Here is a 21207-nt window from a genome sequence, read left to right on the forward strand (position 1 = left end):
TTTCAATCCTGTGATATTGAATTGTAATGAACAGTATCAGCATGAACTTAACAGTTTTCAATACATAACATGGAGAAATAAACAGATACAAACATATGTATACATGTACATATATACAGATACACATATCATCAACACACACACATATGTACATACACCCTAGCTCTGTCCAATGAATGGACCTGAAACCAGCAACATTCCAATGGTAATGAGCAAACCAAATGCCAAGACTTCATAAATACCACCTACTACTAAAAGGAATCAGGACTCTTTAGGAAAATGGCCAATTCCAAGGCTAAGCAGGAAAAGTGTAAGATTAGCCTGGAACATTTTGTTGCGCCAGAAAGTAAGGAAGTTGTCAAAAAAATGAAATGGTATTAAATTGACCCACAGAAGCAATATCAAAAGGGTTCTTACTGGCCAAATCAGGCCATTCTGAGCATCAAAATAATGAAATTAAAAGAATATACCCCACTGAATAAAATAAGCCATGAGTCCATACAGATTACAAATCAATGTTAATTTCTTAAATGTTATGGTTGTATTGTGATATGGTCCTGGTTTATAAAAAATACACACTAAAATACTTGCATGAAAGATATCAGTCAGGAAAAAAATTATTTGTACTATACATCTAACATTTCTACAACTTCGTGATTACTTCAAAATTAAAGGGTTAAAATACACCCACAAATGTATATCCTCAAGAGATGTAAAGTTTCTAAAAGGAGAGAATGCTAAGATAAGAAGTGAGAAAATTTTAAAGTTTTTAAAGTTTATGTCTTACAAAATATCTTACTGGTTTTTGAAGAGGTGGAGACAAATCCAAGAAAATGTTCCAAAACAGGTAAAACAAAGGCACAAAGAAAAAGATGAAAACAAGGAAAAGGCACAATCTAATATCCAATTAACAGAAATTCAAGAAAGAGAAAAAAATGGGGAATTAACCATGAAATAACACAAGAAAATAATCCTAAAACAATCTTCAAATGGAAACAGGTCTGAGGGAATCCAATGAAATGAACAAATTTTAAAACATATTCATATTTGGTGAAATTTCATAATAACAATAAACAGATCCTAGAAAGCTCTCTGACAAGAAATAAAAATTTCATCTACAAAAGATTGAGAATCATTTTGGAACACTTCTCATTGGCAATACTGGATTCTAGAAAAAGAAAAATTAAAAGTCACTGAAGTACTGAAGGAAAATTAATTGCATACTCTGCCAAACCAGCAGGCAAGCATAGGATATAACATTTTCACACATTCAACAATAAAGAAAATTAACTCCCACATATGAAATTACATAATGTTATCCAGCAAACTTAAAATATGAACCAAAACAGAGGAAGACATGAAATCCAAGAAATAGCACCAACCTCGGAATAAAATAAGCACTAAACTTGCAGCTGTGCAACAAATCTAAGGAACAGTCTATACTAAACAGGAGACAAAAAGTTCTAGGAGGTATCTGACAGAAAAGCAGCATGGGGTACAAACTTTGAAATTGTATGCTATCCTTATAAATCTGGAACTCAGAGAGACAGGAAAGTCAGTTAAGGACAAAAAAACTAAAGATGATTAGAAACTTTTGGAAAGGCAAAGAACTGTACAATGCTGAAAATGCAATTGGCCGGGTGCAGTTGCAGCTCACACCTGTAATCTCAATACTTTGGGAGGCTGAGGTGGGTGGATCCCTTGAGCCCAGGAGTTCAAGACCAGCCTGGGCAACATGGCAACCCCCATCTCTACAAAAAAATATCAAAAAAGTGTAGTCAGGAGTGGTGATAACGTGCCCATAGTCCCAGTTACCAGGGAAGCTGAAGTGAGAGGATGGCTTGAGTGACAGAATGGCTTGAACCCAGAAGGTGGAGGGTGCAAACATCACTGCACTCCAGTTTGGGCAACAGAGCAAGACAGGAAGGACAGAAAGGAAAGGAAAAAGGGAAGGCAACAGGGAAGGGGAAGGGAAGGAAAAAAGGAAAGGGGAAAGTGAAAGGGAAAAGGGAAAGGAAAAGGAAAAAGGGAAAGGAAAGGGAAAAAAAGGAAGAAAAGGAAAGGAAGTAAAGCAAAAAAGAAAAGGAGAAGGAAAGGAAACAAAAAAGGAGAAAGGAAAAATATAACCATCATATGTACTACTTGGCTTCACAGCAAAAAAAACACTACATGGTCATAATAATGTGAAAGTAATTATTTTAACTTTGACAATTATTGTATAGCAAAACAAAAGAACTAAATTATGGCTGTAGAACAAAATATAAATGTTAACAGCCTTGATATTATAAAGGATAATAATTCTGAAAAAGAATTGAGAGAGGGAGGTTGGTAAAAGAAAGAGTAAAGGGATGAATATCATTATCATACAAAGTGCTAAGTCCACAAATACTCTATTAGTTGCTAGAAAAAGAAATAAAAGTATAAACCCTTACTATGTTCAGATAAAGAGAAAACATGAGATTATAAATAAGCTAAATATTTTCAAGTTAAAAATAAACCAAAATCAACAACAAAAACGAATTATTTAGAAATACAAAAGCCAAAACATTAAAACAGATAGATTTAGACAGTGTTTTCCCTATGGAGAATGAGAATAGGAGCAGAGAACAATGAGGCAAGGAAATAGTGTTTGTTAAGTCATTTAATATTTTTTGTATTTGTATATCATGTGCAGAATTACTTTGATAAGATTTTTAAGCAGTAAATATTAAAGTGGTTTGTTCAATATTACAGCAAAAACATTTATAGCACCACATAACTGCATACATGTGTGATAATTAAGAAGTCCATTGAGTCAAAGAAAATTTATTTTATTTCCCTTAGAGAAAATGCCATATGGTAAATAGGGTTAAATTCCCTGTTCTTTTAAACTTATTCACAATTAAGTTTGTAATATTAAACTGCAAAAAGTGAAAGACAAAGACGAAAGAAAATCTTAAAACAAAGGTTATCAAAGAAGCAACATTTAGACTAATGGGTGAAGCCAGAAGGCAGCAGATTAGTATTTTAAATGTGTGGAAAGAAAATACCTACAAATCTTAAACTCTCTATACCCGAGAAAATATCCTTAAAAAAATGAAAGAAAAATAAAGACAATTCTGACAAACCAGAAGTGGGACTTTGGTACACAAAAAGAAAACTCTGATAGATGTTCTCTGAGAAGAGCAAAGGGAAGAAAAAAGATTCAATATGAAGTATCAGCAATGTAGAAAGGAAAGCAAAAACAAAAGAAGCAGTAAGTATACAGATATACAAACATTGAATGAATAAAAACAGTAACATCATATAGGAAATTAAAAATACAGAAATATTAAAATAACAGAACCAGTAACAAAGTTGGGAGTTAAAACTGTTCCAAGATCCTTGTATGGTATAACAGAGTAAAGTTACTAACATCAGATTTGTATAAGTTGAGAATGCAATGTAGTGATCACTAAAATAACCGAAAAAGCATAAAAATGCCAAAAATCGTGGGAAGAAAGAACAAACAAATTTTTAAAATACTCGACTGGCAGTTTCAGCTCCAACAAGTAAAAGGCTTTAAAGTTATCACTCCCACCCTGACAAGAAAAAGGCTAAACCAACTGAAAATCAATTAATTTCCTTGGATCTATTAGAAAATTGAGGACACAGAGCAAACCACCACCTAAAGATATGGAGAGGAAGCAGGTAAAGCCAGAGAGTCATGGACGAGCTCTATTTATTACCTGGAGTAGAAGCTGCTGGAGCCATAAATTAGCAGGAACACTATTAGTCTCCTAGAGCAGTTCTAACAAAACACCACAAAGTGGGTAGCTTGAAAGAAGAGAAATTTATTCTCCTATTTCGGGAGGCGAGAGGGCAAAATCAAGGTATCAGCAGGGTTAGTTCTTTTTGGAGACACTGAAGTATCACTCCATGCCTATCTGGCTTCCGGTGGCTGCCAGCAATTTTTAGCATTCCTTTGCTTACATAATTCCAACCTCTACCTCCATCTTGACATGACCATTCCACTGTTACGTCTCCATCTCAAATCTCACCCTCTCCTTACTCTTTTCCAAGGACACTAATCATTCAGTTTATTAAGAATTTCTTCATCTCTGAATCCTTAATCACATCTGAAAAGACTATTTCTCTCTCTTTTTTTGACGTAAAGTCTTACTCTGTCACCCAGGCTGGAGTGCAGTAGAGTAATTTCGGTTCACTGCAACCTCCACCTCCCAGGTTCAAGTGTTCCTCCCACTTCAGTCTCCTAAGTAGCTGGGACTATAGGGATGCACCAACATGCCTGGCTAATTTTTTGAAATTTTTCTGTAGAGGCATAGTCTCATTATATTGCCCAGACTTGTCTCAAACTCCTGGGCTCAAGTGATCCTCCCATTTGGCCTCCCAAAGTACTGAGATTACAACAGGCGTTAGCCACCATGCCCAGCCAACTATTTGTAAATCTGTAACATTTACACGTATGAAGGGTTAAGACTCAGACATACCTTTTTTGGGGACAAAAATTCAATCTAGTACAAACACTTAAGTGGTAATTTTGATGACTTGCTGGAGGCTGACTGTGGAATAGCATGAAAGTGGGAAACTCCTAAGGGAATGCTGTCCTATAGGGGAGTCCCCACACTTTCGTGGGTTTTATGGTACTGCCAGATTCTAACAGTAAAGAGCCAAGAAGGATCGCCTTATAGTTCTGGCAAGGAGGAAAAGAAAAGTAACCACTGTGAAATACAACCTGAGTATTCTCTGCAACAAAGGCCTACACTCGAGGGGAAAGACTGTCAGGGGCTTTATACCACCTAGGAATGGGAATTTCCCAGATTCTAGTCCACTCCACAGCTCCAGGACATCGATCTACTAAAAAACAGAAATTTAATAATTAAGATTATAGTATATTTCCCCTCTCCCACATGCTACCACCACATCAATGAGGCTCCAGCATTTACAGCTGAAAGAGCTGCAAGATGCAGATTCTATCTGAGAAAGAGTTCTTAGGGAAACCCAAAGAAAGCAAGGAAGACAGAAACAAAGACACTACAGGAATGTGAACCCTCTGGCACCTACAGCTAGAGCAAACATTAAACACAATCCAACACCTAGGCAGATAAATATAAAGCCTCACACTAATGATTTAACTACTGCAGTTCCTATTACCTAATATGACATATCCAATCTTCAAAAAATTTCAAGTCATGCTAAGAAGGCAAGAAACACCAAGTCTAAAGAGACAAAGCAAGCATCTGAACCAGACTCAGATATAACACATTATTTTTTAGTTATCTGGCAGGAAATTTAAAATAACTATGATTAATATGCTAAGGGTGATGATATAAAAAGCAAATAACATGCAAGAAAAAATGGATATGGTAAGCACACTGAATCTCTAGAAAAGAAACAGAAGGAAAAGCTGGAAATCAAAAACAATACAACAAATAATCGATAACACTGACACATTCATCAGTAGACTATACATAGGCAAGGAAAGAATCAGTAAGCTTGAAGAGAGGTCAAAAGAAATTTTCCAAACTGAAATGCAAAGAGAAAAAGAATTATAAAAAACAAAAAAATCCCAGGACAGAATATCCAAGAACTGTGAAAAACTTCAAGAGGTACAAACACACATAATAATTGGAATTCCAGAAGAAGATGGGAAACAGAGCAGAAGAAATATATGAACTAAAAATGGCTGAGAATTTTCCAAAAATAGTAAGGTACACCAAACCACACATCCGGAAAACTAAGAGAACAAAATTAGGATACAAACAAAAAAAATCTACACCTAGATGTATCACATTCAATGGAAGAAAATCAAAGGCAGAGAAAATCTTGAAAGAATCCATCACAAAATATCACCCTATTTATTGAGGTACAAGGATAAGAATTACAGCAGGCTTCTCATCAGAAAACATGAAGGCAAGAAAGCATGGAATAAAATATTTAAAGCATTGGGGGAAAAAAAAAAACCAACCTAGAAATCTGTATCAAGTAAACTTATCCTTCAAAGGGAAAGAGAAATAAAGACTTTTTTAAACAAAAACAAGAATTCACTGCCAGCAGACCTGCCATGGAAGAAATGTTAAAAGAAGTTCTTCAGAGAAAACGAAAATTACACAAGTCAGAAACTCAAATCAATATGAAGAAGGAGCACAGAAGGAATAAATGAAGATAAAACAAAATAATGTTTTTATTCTTAATCGATCTAAAAGATAACTGCTTAAAAGTCATAATAGTAACAATGTATTGCATGATTATAGCATATGAACAGGTGAAATTAATGAATGTCATAAGGGACAAGAGGAATAAGGAATACTCTATGGTACCGGTACTACACATGAAGTGTTGCAGTGTTATTTAAAGCTGAATTTGGCCGGGCGCGGTGGCTCAAGCCTGTAATCCCAGCACTTTGGGAGGCCGAGACGGGCGGATCACGAGGTCAGGAGATCGAGACCATCCTGGCTAACACGGTGAAACCCCATCTCTACTAAAAAATACAAAAAACTAGCCGGGCGAGGTGGCGGGCGCCTGTAGTCCCAGCTACTCAGGAGGCTGAGGCAGGAGAATGGCGTAAACCCGGGAGGCGGAGCTTGCAGTGAGCTGAGATCTGACCACTGCACTCCAGACTGGGCGACACAGCGAGACTCCGTCTCAAAAAAAAAAAAAAATAAAGCTGAATTTAACACTAGTTATAAATGTATATTGCAAACTCCAGGGCAAGCACTAAAAATAAAAATTAAGTATAACTGAATGTTAAAAGAGAACCTAAAATGGAATCATATAAAACCCTCAAACAGAAAAATGGAGAAAAAATAATGCAACCAAAAACTGTTATTTGAAAACATCAATAAAATCAATAAATCTCTAGAAAGAATGACCAAGGGGAAAAAACAGAAGGCCCAAATTACTAATATCAGGAATAAAAGAGGGAATATCTCTACAGATCTTACATTCATTAGAACAATAATAACTTGCGGCCAGGACTTCAAGGCCAGCCTGGGTAACATAGCAAGATGCTATCTCTACAAAAAATAAAAATACGTGTGTGGGCCAGTACCTATAGTCCTAGCTACTTGGGAGCCTAACAGGGGAGGATCCCTCGAACCCAGGAGTTCGAGGTTGCAGTGAGCTACAATCACACATTTGCACTCCAGCCTGGGCAACAGAGCAAGACCCTGTCTCAAAAAAAGAAAAAAAGATTACAGGTGTGAGCCACCACGCCCAGCCTTCCATGTACCAAGAAGGCACCATCTTTGAACTCTCCTCACTAGACACCAAATTTGCCAGTGCCTAGATCCTGGACTTTCCAGCCTGTGAGCAATACATTTCTGTTGTTCATAAATTACCTAGTCTAAGGTATTTTGTCATAGCAGCTTGAAGGGATTATGACAGAAATTCGTAACAAAACTGTGTAGAGAGGAGAAATTTCTAAACTTAAAATAAAATGGTCAAAGCTTCAAAGTAACTAAACTGGAAACAGGCAGTAAATACTTGCAACAAACAAGAAAATGAATTAAAAGCATTTACAAAAACCAAAAAAAGGAAATCTCAAACTGAAAGCAGGTAAAAGAAAGTAAAGTACATGACTTAAAATGAAGTACAGCAAACTCTAAGAACTTAATCCTTACCTAAAAAAAAAAGTTTGGCTTAACTTGGTTCTGTTTGTGGGTGCTGGCTAGGCATTTTTTTAATGGGTTTACTAGCTGTTAACAACTTTTTTAAAAAAAAATCAGTATTTAAACAAAAAGGATATCTGAAAATCAAGCTTAAAAATCTTAAAATCCATAATTTTTTTAAATTATTACTTGCAAAAATATTGGTGGCAATATTATAAAAGATTTTCTACTAGTCTGCTTTAATAAATATGCATTATTTTGATAATAAAAAATCACTTCAAAAAAATAAACAACTTACACAAATTCCAAATAGGCATAAGTTGTATGGGCATTGACTACTTTTAATTCTTGTCAACACAATACGGATAAATATCACAATGGCATCTAACAGAGTCTGTCAAATTAACCTTACCTATATTATACCACTGATCATAGTATACTATTGAGTATTAACCTTTATTACGGCAGATGACAAAATATAAAAAATTACACAAAAATATATTTCAGTATGAGGTAAAAAAATAATTACAAGCTTTACTCTCAAAGAAGTAGTAGTAATATGATGAAAATAACGGTTCCACCTCTTATTTCCTGATTTTATATATATTACACACACACACTCACACACAGGCACACACGTATCAGGGAGAAAGAAATATATGTATTTACTTTTTATTCCCAGGGCTAAGTATTTCTTACCACAAACCAAAAGACTTTACCATAAATTATTCCCAGAACTAAATATTTATTCTTTACCATAAATAGAGAAATGCAAAACTGATTAGCATTTCTTAATGTCATTAATAACATTTCCTTATTTAAGTCCTCTAAAGTTAGGTACCAGATCCATTAGTCAAAATACTACTAATAAAAAGGACAATATCATCCTAAAGTCCTTTTAATTACATATTAGAAATTCCATCATTTATTTTCTCAAGCTTGTTAAATACGGAACTGATAAGCAGCATTTCTGACATGTTTTGCAACAGAGATAAGTAAATGTAGTCATTCTTAAGATAGTGAACAAACTGCACACAAAACCCACCCTTCCTCTTTGTACTTCAAATAGCATACAAAGGTTTGCATAGTACAATACACTCTTAGCACATATCCAAAGAGAAAAAGAGAAGGAAAATTGATATAAGGAAATTTTTACACAGTATTATATTCTTCCTAATGTTACTAAATTAGAATAAGTGACAGATATCCACAAAAAAAACCTTAAAGTTTAAAAAACAAAAAAGATTTTTATCTCGAAGACTGATTACTTGAGACAGTTCTAAAAACAAAGAAAGTACCACGTACATGTGATTAATGACTTGTCCTAAAATAATAAGTCTTAAAAACAAAAAACATACAAAAATCTAAAGAGCAAACGAGTTGGAAAATTTAATTAAATACTCTCATTCCTCATCTTTATTCCCACTATTAACTACAAAAAAAAACACTAGAAATTATTTTTAAGCATGTTTCAAGCCAAATCAAAAAAAAAAAAAAAACCATATGAATTGCCATCATAAAGTTTTATAGAACTCACCAAAAAACAACCCTAGGAAAACTTTTGGGTATGTAAGTAAAAGACCAATGTGTCACAGTTAAAATTTGTCAAAAGTCTCTTAAGAGGCCAGGCATGGTGGCTCATGCCTGCAATCCCAGCACTTAGGGAGGCCGAGGTAAGAGGACTGCTTGAAGCTCAAGAGTTCAAGACCAGCCTGGGCAATATGGCAACCCTATGTCTTCAGTTTTTGTTTTGTTTTGTTTTTTTTTAATTAGCCAACATCGTGATGGCACATGCCTTAGTCCCAGCTACTCAGGAAACTAAGGTGGAAGGATCACTTGACTCCAGGAGGTCAAGGTTGCAGTGAACTATGATAGTACCACTATACTTCAGCCTAGGCGACAGAGCAAGACCCTGTTCCTTAAAAAAACAAACAAAAAAAAAGTCTTTAGAGAAAATAGTTAAACAAATGAATACCAATCTACAGTTTTTAGATGATAAATATTTAAATTTCTTCATTTTTTAAACCACACTACGAGAGTTATTTCAATTCATATTACTTGCTCTGTTTAACTCAACAATCTTCCTTCTCAAAATTTTTTAAGATATAATTAAGAGAATGAGTTTTAAAATCAGACCAATGAAAGTTTGATTCTGTCTCCTCCACATCTTATCTCTGACTTGGACAAGTAACAATCCCTCCAACCTCATTTCCTGGACCTGAAGAATGGGAAGTCTAATGTTTTACCTCATGTTCTTATGGGGAACTGAGTGATCCGTACATTCAGCCTAGCATAGTAAGAATTCCCTAAACGTTAATAATTAAGAATCAACTAAAAATGAATTTTAAAATTACCACAAAATGGGAAGTTGCTATATAAGAATTTCCCTCAGTTTCCAAATAGACTTTTATTTTTTAAAAAACTAGTCGAATGTAGCCGGGCACGGTGGCTCACGCCTGTAATCCTAGCACTTTGGAAGGCCGAGGCGGGTGGATCACCTGAGGTCAGGAGTTCGAAACCAGCCTGGCCAACCTGGTGAAACCCCATCTCTACTGAAAAGAAAAAATACAAAAATTAGCCGGGCATGCCAGGTGCCTGTAATCCCAGCTACTCGGGAGGCTGAGGCAAGAGAATCGCTTGAACCCAGGAGGTGGAAGTTGCAGTGAGCCGAGATCATGCCATTGCACTCCAGCCTAGGGGACAAGAGCGAGACTTCGTCTCAAAAAAAAAAAAAAAAAAAAAACTAGTTGAGTGCAGTAATGAAAAGCAGGGAAGGGTAGAAAAAAGAAGTTCAATCTGTAGCTGACTACACAATCGAGGTAACTCACTACCTGAGGACCAAACTAAAGATTTTTAAAACATAATTAAGTTACATAGACAACTACAAGAACCTGTAAGAACATAGCAGTAAGAATCATTAAAAATTCAGAAGTAATCATTTGAGTTTCTCCATGGTTCCAAGCATCCACCCAAAATAAACACATACAGAAAACAAAAATCTAAATGCTTCATTATTTTTTAAGAAACAAAGTCTCACTCAGTTGCATAGGTTGGAGTGCAATGGCACAACCATGGCTCACTGTAGCCTCAAACTTCCAGGCTCAAGTAATGCTCCCACCTCAGCCTCCCAACTAGCTGGGACTACAGGTGCATGCCACCACACCCGGATATCTCTTTTTCTTTTCTTTTTTTTTGTAGAGATGGAGTCTTGCTTTGTTGCCCATGCTGGTCTCAAACTCCTGGTCTCAAGCAATCCTCCTGCCTCAGTAAATTCTCATAATCAAAAAATATTGAGCACTTGAAATGTGGCTAGTACAAACTGAAATGTCATATAAATGTAAAATATATATCAGATTTCAAGATTTCTTTCATATATAAGAAAAAAGGTAAGCTATCTCATTAATAACTTTTTATACTGAATACATTATGAAATAATGTACTTTCTTTAACCCAACATACATTCAAAATATTATTAAAATTAATTTCATGTTCCTTTTTAAATGTGGCTACTAGAAAATTTTAAATTACATATATGTAACTTAACCCAGTATGTCTCAAAGAATATATATGTATACTTGCTTCACAACACCTACCTTAAAGATTTTATCATTTTATAGTTCAAACATTAAGTTATTTTGAATGAACTCTTTAAGCTAAAAATTAAGCCTTTATGCCTAAATGTGTTTAACAAGTTAAACTGGAGACCCATACAGAAATGTCTCTCTCTACCAAACTTTCCCTTTATTTATATACACGGAGTAGGCAATCAGCAGATTCACCTGACAAGATTCTTAACATCCCTGATTACTGATTCTCTATTAAAGGGACTTAAGAGCTTCACTGAGCCATACAGAAAGGATTAAAGAGTTTATTTCTTGAAAAAATGTTAGATCTCATCCTTGACCTTGAAACAGTAATTTCATTAGGCAACATCCTATTAGTCTGTTTTAGGTGGACATATTTCAATATATTTAAATTTTGTATCATTTGTTAGGTTGGCCCTCTCTACCCAATTACTCCAAATTAAAGTATTATTGAACCAGACTTAGTGGATACATAGCAGGCTCCCAATTTTCTGCTAGTCAATACAAGTGTTAAATTTTGTAAATACACTAAAATAAGTGATACAGTCTCCAGCATCAATGAGCTCAGATCAAGAAAGGTCATTTACACACTAAGAGAATAACAAAGAAGTTTTTAAGTTTTAAACTATGAAGTTCTAAGCATAAGTTCAACTGCGTTTTGTAGCATATAATCTAGGAATTTAGAATAATTTGTGAGAAAAAGGGTTACATTGAGATTTGAAATATAGCCGTTTATTTCCATTTGACACTCATTCTGAAAATTTAACAAATTTATTTTCATCATTAAAAAAATTGTTTTGATCTGCTTCCTAAAATGTGTTTGATAAGAACGGCCAAATTAGTAGGTAAGTAAAAATGAATTCCTCTTAAATGGTTGTGCACAAATGCCCACACACACACCAAAACAGTCAGGCAAAATACTCACCAGACTGCAACCTACTACAGCACAACAGGAAATTTAATTAAAGTTTAAGGCAAAACTTGGATCTTAGGAGAACATACTTCTAAATAAACCGAAAGTTGTTTCTAACACAAAGAATGAGAAAACCCCTAGAGAACAGTATACACATTTGAAAGACCAACTTTAAATGTCTCCTAAAAATACTCTAACCAAGACTGCGCAGTCTCAATTTTACAAATACAGTATATGAACTTCTACATTTACAATCCGAAAAACTTTGGCACTTGATTATTACAATAATTGTGATAAATACTCCAGGAATGACACTTTTAAAGTCAGTCTAGATGTTAGGTAAATACCCAGCTTCTTCAGTACTGGGAACACTGACAGGACAGTCAGAAGGATAAGACAGTTTTAATATTTCAGGTAAAAGTACACATCTCAACGGATCAGCTCAAGAGAAGGCTTGCTTCATTCTAAAGACTCCTTGCCAGAAGTGGAGGAAAAAATACCTTAGCTACTGCCAGTACTCAGTATATCATCACTGGTCAAACTAATGAGCGATGAACAAATCCCATTTCCTTCAGTGCAGGAGTCTATATTCTAATATTCCATATGCTTCTCCTATTACATTTTAACATTTCTGACATTGACCCTATACTCTCATTTATTTCTCTAATGGATTCATATATCAACTTTCATTGTTATTATGTTGTCTTACTCCTATCACATAAGCCATCCCAACACATTCATGACATTCATCAAAAACTGGAGGGAGGGAGAGGCAGAAGCATTTACGTCAGAACCCAGGGGTTGTGAGAAGTTTAAAAAAAAAATGTGATTCTAATTATATGCCCAATCCTTAACACTTGTAAACTACTTAAGGCACCAAAACTTTTATTTATCCTAAATCCCCAAGCATTTAACATGACATTAACACATTCTTCACATTAAGGAAAATACTTCTTGATTAATCGCTCATCAGCAGCTTCTTTGCTTGATGATGTGCCCTTGTGACAGGCCCTTTTTCTTAATATTGGTGTTAACTGTAATTATCACCACACTTAAAAGTGAAGTTATGCATCACTTAACAATGGGGATGCATCCTGGGAAATGTGTCATAATGTGATTCGGTCCATGTGTGAACATCACAGAGTGTACCTAAACCTGGATGGTACAGCCCACTACCTGCCTAAACTATAGGGGATAGCCTATTGCTCCTAGGCTACAAACCTGTACAGCATGCTATTGTACTCAATACTGTAGGCAACTGTAACACAATGGTATCTGTATATTTAAACATAAATAGGTATAGTAAAAATACAGTATAACTAATAAAAATGGTACACCTATATAGGGTGTACCTACCATGAATAGAGATTATAGGACTGGAAGTGGCACTGGGTGAGTCAGTGATTGGTGAGCAAATGTGAAGGCCTACGACATTAGTATACACTACTACAGATTTTATAAACACTATACACTAAAGCTAACTACTTTTTTTTTCTTTCTTTCTAATTTTCTTTCAAAATTAACCTTGGCTTACTGTAACTTTTTTACTTTATAAACTTTCTTACTCTTTTGTAATAATATTTACAACACCAACAGATTGTATAGTTGTACAAAAATATTTTCTTTCTTTATATCCATATTCTATAAGCTTTTTTCCATTTAAAAATTCTTTCCGTTTTAATCCTTTTTGTTACAAGACACAAACACACATTAGCCTAGGCCTGCAAAGATCAGGATCATCAATATCACTGTCTTCCACCTCCATGTTTCATCCCACTGGTAAAAAATGTGCATAGCGCTGTCATCACCTACAATAACAATGCCTTTTTCTGGAATACCCCCTGAAGGACCTGCCTGAGGATGTTTTACAGTTAAACTTCTTTTAATAAGTAGAAGATGTATTCTCTAAAATAACAATTAAAGAACATAGTATAGTAAATACATAAGCCAGTAACACAGCCATTTATTGTCAATATATGTACCATATATAAATGTATGTATGTGCTATACTTTTATACAACTGGTAGTGCGGGATTGTTGACACCAGCATCATCACAAACACAGTGAGTAATGCGTTGCACTACTATAGTGAGATGGCTACAACTCACTAGAGAAGAGGAATTTTCCAGCTTCATTATAATCTTAGGAGACCACCACCCAAAAACGTGGTTTATTATTGACCAAAACGTTCCTAAGGGGCTCATGATTGCATTCTACTAGCAACTCCTAATGATTACACAGTCACACCCTTGGAATTATCCGGACGCTGAATCATCAAAAAGACCCTAACCTAAGTGGCACTAATAAGGTACTAAAACAGATACTGGAATCCAGGCTCCCACGGTAGTCACCTCTGTTTTGCAAATGAGTTGAGAAACTGAACAAGATCATGATGGGAAGTTTAACCAGCTACATAGTATTTGAAAGATTATAAAATACAAGTCTACTGGAGCCACTGGAAAGGACAGGTTCCAGGAAAGAAAAAATCCATAACAACACCTGACATTGGAACAACATCTTAAGCCATTATCAATTTAGAATAGTGAATTTTTTTAAAAGCAGTGTTTCTTCTAGGGTAAAAGCACCTTTAAGTGCAAACAATTAGTAAATATGCTTTCAGTAAATCAAATAGGGTTCAATGAAAATGGTCAGGAAGAGTGTAGAACACCTAGGAATCTGAGACCTTCAGAAACAAAAACCAAAACATAACAAAAAAAAAAAAAAAGAGGTAATATCAAGTTTAGTCCAAAGAAGAAAACATTTAGGAGCCCAGAAGGAAAATGCCTACTTCACTTGTGGTTAAAACCAAGGTTATGATTCAAAAATGAGTACAGCATGGTCTCGGGTTAGTGAAGTCCTAGTAAAATTGTATCTGTTTAAGAGACATAATAAATGTCTCTACTGTGAGCTACTGTCTAAATATCTACCTAATGTAAGCCAAAAAAAAAAAGGGAGGGAGGAGTGTGAGGGAGTATTGCCAAAGACAGGTACACAGTACCAAAAATAAAAATAAAAAAAGCAACAGCAAGAAAGGTCTTTCTAATAGCTAGCCAACCACGACTTCAGTGAAACCAAGAGACTCGTAATTACTAATACTTTCAAGTTTCTTGTGCCTTATGTGGCCATTTATTATTATATTTACAGTTACAACTGCTTAACACCCTAAAGGACTGTGTACTTGTTTCTGAAACAGAAAGATATGCTGAGGTTTTACAATCTGCTTCACATTGGGTATGAAAGGAAAAGGAACCTAGGTGAAAAAGAGACGGAGCAAAAATAAAAAAAAAGCAGGCACATCAAATCCCTGGGACCAAAGAAACAGAGGGGGTGGCAATCTATACCCAGGGAATATCCTCCAGCGTTTGAGGATCCCATTTCACCCCAATAATTCTGGACCACTAGTACCATACTTACAGATTCAGCTACTAATGCAGACTACTAATGTAGTCCCAGGACAGAAAATATATAAGCTTAGGGGATCACTGTCTTGTATTACCTCTTGGTTCATCCTAAATAATTCCAATAACTAAGCTCACTTTTGTTCCTACAAATACCCACCTTGTATTTCTCCAATAAGAAATCCGGACCCTGTCTCATTTTGTTTCCCTGTGACTAGGTTTTCAAGGCCTACTGCCAGACCCCATTTCCTCCCTTTTCCCCCAGGATGCCAGTCTGAATCTCTACCTAGTGCCTGGTACCAGCCACCATGCCACTCCCAAACATGTACACACTGCACTTTGCCAAATATATCCCTGATGCTGACAAGCTGACCGTAGGCACATATAGACTTCCATCCAGACTTCCCAAACTAGTGTTCTGTCCCCTCCCCCATCTAGAAAGACTTACTGCCTGACTGCTGAGATAATTTGGTCCCTAAATCCTGCTTGTGTTAAATCTGAATAGCAGTCAGATAGCGAATGTACAACTAAGCAGTAACAGCTCCATCATGACGATTACCCAATTTACCTATATTTCAATCACATCTTACTAGTTTTTATTTGTTCTTTCTTTTCTGAACGTAAAATCTGAAAACTTTCAGATCTTTCACAACTTGCTTCATCAGTTTACCTAAGAAACAGGTCTGTAGCTCCACCTAATTCTCACCCAAATGAAAAATCATTATACTTTTTTCTCTACCTAGCTGCAAGCCCTTGACACAATGACAATTTTTTATATACATTAAAATAAGCATTTTTATCATTCAAAATATATTTAACAACAGGGAATGATAATCTCTGACAGGAGGATTCTCTGACAGATCTGGATTATGAATAAACAAAAATGTAGCACTTTGGGTTTTATAACTATTTATTTTAAATGCCTTAAAAATTAGATTTTAGTTAATATAATCTCATTTTAGTTTGCAAATCCCTCAATCAGAAAGGTACACGCTGGGCAAGGTGGCTCACACCTATAATCCCAGTACTTTGGGAGGCTGAGGCTGGCAGTTCACGAGGTCAGGAGACCGAGACCATCCTGGCCGACACGGTGAAACCCATCTCTACTAAAAATACAAAAAATCAGCCAGGCGTGGTGGTACATGCCTGTAGTCCCAGCTACTCAGGAAGCTGAGGCAGACTTGCTTGAACCCGGGAGGCAGAGGTTGCAGTGAGCCAAGATTGCGCCACTGCACTCCAGCCTGGGCGACAGAGCAAGACTCCATCTCAAAAAAAAAAAAAAAAAAAAAAAAATGTACAAAGCAAACTTCCAGCTCATTTCTACAGGAAACTATGAAATATTATAAATGTGAATTTTCAGCCTTAATGTGATTTTACAAAATTTAAACTACTCAAATTTTGAAACCTCAAAAAAAAATCTGATGAGTACTTAAATAAGGAAAAGAATTACTACATTTGCCAGTGATTCAACTTTGAAACAAAAATTTCCTAATATTCTTTTTTCATGCTCTGGAGTAGTTTAATTGAAGCAAATCCTGATACAGAAAGGTGAACCATTAGCAGCCAATTTCCATTTGCAACTACTTATCTGTATGAATCAAGATTTTATCCAGGCCAGGTACAGTGGTTCGGCTGTAATCCCAGCACTTTGGGAGGCCAAAGCAGGTGAACTGCTTGAGGCCAAGAGTTTGAGACTAGCCTGGGCAAGATAGGGAGAGCCTGTATCTACAAAAAAATTTAAAACTAGGCCAGAGGTGGTGGTGCGCACCTGTAGCCCTGGCTACCTGGGAAGCAGAGGCATGAGTTTGAGGCTGCAGTGAGCTATGATCACGCCACTGAACTCCAGCCTGGGTAACAGAGCAAGACCCTGTCTCTAAAAATAAGTAAATAAATAACATATAAATAAAAAATTTTTAAATATTCTCTCCAAACAATACAACAAAGTAACATAAAGAAATCACTCTATTATAAAAGTGCATATATCATCTAAACTAACTGCAAAATTTGTCTATTAAAACCACCACGAGGCCAGGCACAGTGGCTCACGCCTGTAATCCCAGCACTTTGGGAGACTGAAGCGGGCGGATCACCTGAGGTTAGGTGTTCAAGACCAGCCTGACCCACAGGATGAAACCCTGTCTCTACTAAAAATGCAAAAATTAGGTGGGTGTGGTAGCACACACCTGTAATCCAGCTACTCGAGATGCTGAGATAGGAGAATCACTTGAACCCAGGAGGTGGAGGTTGCAGTGAGCTGAGATCACACCACTGCACTCTAGCCTGAGCAACAGGGCAAGACTCCATGGGAGGCGGGGGGGGGGGGGGGGCGGAGAACATGACTGATACGTTTTATATACATGAGCTTATAAAATAAACTAAAAAGTTCACCACCTTATCTAAAATCATTAAAGAGAAATTCTGCCCTTAGAAATCTGCTTAATCTTTCAAAAATAAAAATTCACAAATATTCCTTTTTCGGGCTCTAGAAACGCTAACACTTTGTGCCATTTGCTTTCTGCCTAATTCTGCTTCAAAATGCCAAACTGTATTTTTAGAATAAGAAAAATAAGCATTGCCTATCTGTCTCCCTAGAGCTCTTCCCTAATTCTTTCACACAGAATACCTCAAATTTCTCAACAGGCATTTTACCGCAATTAACAAAGGTAGACACTAAAAACATTACTTTAACATAAAATTCAAATAAGTCTACTAGTAGTCATCCCACTTAAGAGTTTTTCCTAAGCAACTGAAGTTCTTACCAATAATAGACTTTGGCACAGTACCTCCAACATTGAAAAAAGTATCTACATGATTTCTGTAAGGTTATGTCACATAAAATTCAGTTTCTGCATTAGTGCAAAATCACCTCATCCCACTGGTCCTTTATTTAAAGAAAATATCCTACTTCTAACAAAGGTTAAAAATTGAGAATTTTTTTCTCCAAGTTGGTACAAGAATTAGGGAAATCATTTGAAAATGAAAATAACCACCAGCACTGGCAATGTTCTAAGCACTTTACAAGTAGTAACTCACTCAATCCTCCTAACAACCTATGAGGCTGGTATTTTATTCCATTTATAGATTAAGAAACTGAAGCACAGAGAAGTGATGCGCTCACTCACACAGCTAGTAGGCAGAAGAGAATTTGACCTCAAGTAGTCTCCATCCAGAGCTCATGCTTTTCACTCTCTAGCTGTACCTCCTAAGCATAAGAACCACCACTTAATAGGCATCCAAGTTATCGTACACAAAAAACAATTAATATTTTTCATTTTGTGACAAATTAGATAAAATATCATGTAAATATTTTAGGCTGCATTTAAAATCGTAAGGAAAAAGGATGGCTGATAAAACCAAATAAATTAGATTTATATTAAAGAGCAAACTCCCTTTAAGTGAACTTGAGAATTTTATTATTACATGACCAATAAACTGAAAGAATACACTGATATGGAAATGTTTCACAAACACTTTACAAAAACTTCACCACAAATGCCCTAAGTAATATACCCTCAAAACACATTCTAAGTAGTCGAGAGTATACTAACATTGATATCCAAGTCTATACGAAAACTCAGCTAAACAGAACACTACAAATCAATCACAGGGAAAAAGCCTCTGGACAATCAAAACAGGTATTCCAATGTCCAAGTATTGGTACACAATTATTTTTCTCAAGAGACGACTTCACACATTAAGTAAGGGCGTACTCATTTTTCTCCTATGCAGAATCACAAACCTGAATATGATTTCCACAATTCAAAAAAAAATAAGAAAAGGAAAGATGATGGGGGACACTAATCAGTTACAAGCACATCCAATAGCAAAGCAAAAAAAAAAAAAGTACTTAAATAATTTCAAAATGCAAACAAATATTATTTAGAATTTAGCTCAACAGCCCTATACGCAAAACAAGATTGCATCCCCAGGTCATCCAAAGAAGTTTAATTTTATTCTGCATCCCATTTAAGACAGAGAAGAACTGTATATTTAACTTTAGTATTATCTTAATCCAAAGCGGTTAAAGTGATTTTATAATTTCATGCTTAAAAGAATACGCCCACAATTACCCTGCAAGCTCAACTAATCAATTATAAAATAATTCATTTGAAAATTCCAAATAGCAAATGTTTTATTTAACTGTTTTTGAGCTCAAGAGCACTTTGAGTATAAAGGTTACCTGAAAGCAGGAGGGAAGTGCAGGAGGGAACTTAAAATTAGATAAGTCTAAGAAAACAGAGAATAGCTAGGCGAGTGTCTGTAAACAATATGCTCAAAACATCCCCCACAAAGCAAAGTGTGGACAGAGGGTGCCACATCAGCAGTAGTCCGTAATCGTCCTGCTTCTAAATCATTTGTTAGTTACATGAATTATTCATTTCGGTAATGGTTTGTTGATATGAAGCAGCATCAACTCTAAAATGCAAAAAGTGATAGGGTCCTCCTGATCTGCTCTACAAAAATCAAACTTGGGTTTACTCTTACAGAACACTCTCTGCTTTATAGTGACAGAGCGTGTTTTGATTTTTTTTAAGCTATCCTTTTTTAAGTTGCTTTTAATTTTTAAAGGATTGAAGGAGTTAATGCCTAGCCCACACCGAACTTTGTTATCAAAAGAATTGTTACACCACTTAACAAAATTCCTTTTCAACCCGGACTGCCACACATTCTGCCTTCTCTAACTTCAAACAAAACTATAAAGCACATAGTAAATAACATGTATTTTTCTCTCCTCCGGCAAGGAAGTCTAACTCCAAACAGGAAACTGCTCCTCAAAGGATCCAACACTGAAGTTCAAACCCAGTCCTCGGGAGCAGACTGCATGCTTAAGTGCCAACACACTTGCCTAGGTAGAACCCGAGTAAAACAAATACTCAAGCTTTCTTGTCCTTAAGGCACCCCTTGCGAGTTTTAGCAGGAGAAAATAAAAAGTTTTTGAACAAATTTCTCTCTCTCCTTAAACGTATACAAAGCCTCGCAGAAAATAAAGAAGTTGAAAGTGCTACTTTATCAAGTTTTTCGATCGCCCTCCCCCATCCCACGAGGAGGGGGAGGGAAGGAAGGGGATGAGGAAGACGGGGAAGGTCAGGTCCGATTTTAGCTGGGCAAGGGGTTAGGAGAGGAGGCCAGGCGTCCCCGCCCCACATTCCGCACCTTTCTAGTGAACAGGAAAAGAGGCGGAGAAGGGAGCGCGAGGGAAAGCACCCGCGAGCTCTCCCACCAGTTTCTCCGAGAGAAGAGCAAGGTGGAAAGCAGGACAAGAAGGGGCGGTGGGGAGAATGGAGAGGGTGGGATGCTGCCGCTCAGGGGCTGACCGCCGTCGCCTCCCCATAAGGCAGAGAAAGGGCACAGCCTCCCCGGATCTGGAAGGTCCGGAGGGGGGCCGGGAAGCGCCCGAGTCTCTTACCCATGCTGGGGGCTCTCGCGGGGAGAAGCCGACGTCTGCTCCTCCTCCTCGTCCTCTGGTGGCTTGCGCGGCCGCTCCCGCGGCTGGAGGCGGGACCCGCGCTCCGCGCTAGCCCCTCCTGAGCTCAGGCGGGGCGAAGACTAGCCTCCATCCGCCCGCAGCGCTCTCCTACCAGTCCCTTCAGCGCGGGCCGCCAGGCAGAGGCAGAGGCGGCGACAGCTCCTCACCCCTGGCCTCCGCAGAAGCCACGGCGGCGGGAGGGCCCTCCCCCGCCCGCCCAGACCGCGGTTTTCCCACCCTGGCAAGTCCCGCAGTG

The 21207-nt window shown here is 36.8% G+C and overlaps 1 protein-coding gene across 2 annotated transcripts in view; it reads right to left on the reverse strand.

Annotated features, from left to right (window-relative positions):
• The window catches only part of CD2AP (CD2 associated protein), a 155380-nt gene extending 134393 nt beyond the window's left edge, over positions 1–20987 (reverse strand). Inside the window, exon 1 of one of the 2 annotated variants that reach the window (XM_010386622.2) lies at positions 20892–20987. In XM_010386622.2, the coding sequence (XP_010384924.1) occupies positions 20892–20895 (4 nt within the window). In that variant the 5' untranslated portion in view covers positions 20896–20987. Of the gene's footprint in view, positions 1–20638; positions 20761–20891 lie in introns of those variants that run through there. The other variant, XM_010386623.2, reaches the window with a different exon arrangement.
• Positions 20988–21207: the final 220 nt, after the last annotated feature.

Source organism: Rhinopithecus roxellana, chromosome 4, assembly GCF_007565055.1.
Source record: "Rhinopithecus roxellana isolate Shanxi Qingling chromosome 4, ASM756505v1, whole genome shotgun sequence".
NCBI lineage: Eukaryota > Metazoa > Chordata > Mammalia > Primates > Cercopithecidae > Rhinopithecus > Rhinopithecus roxellana.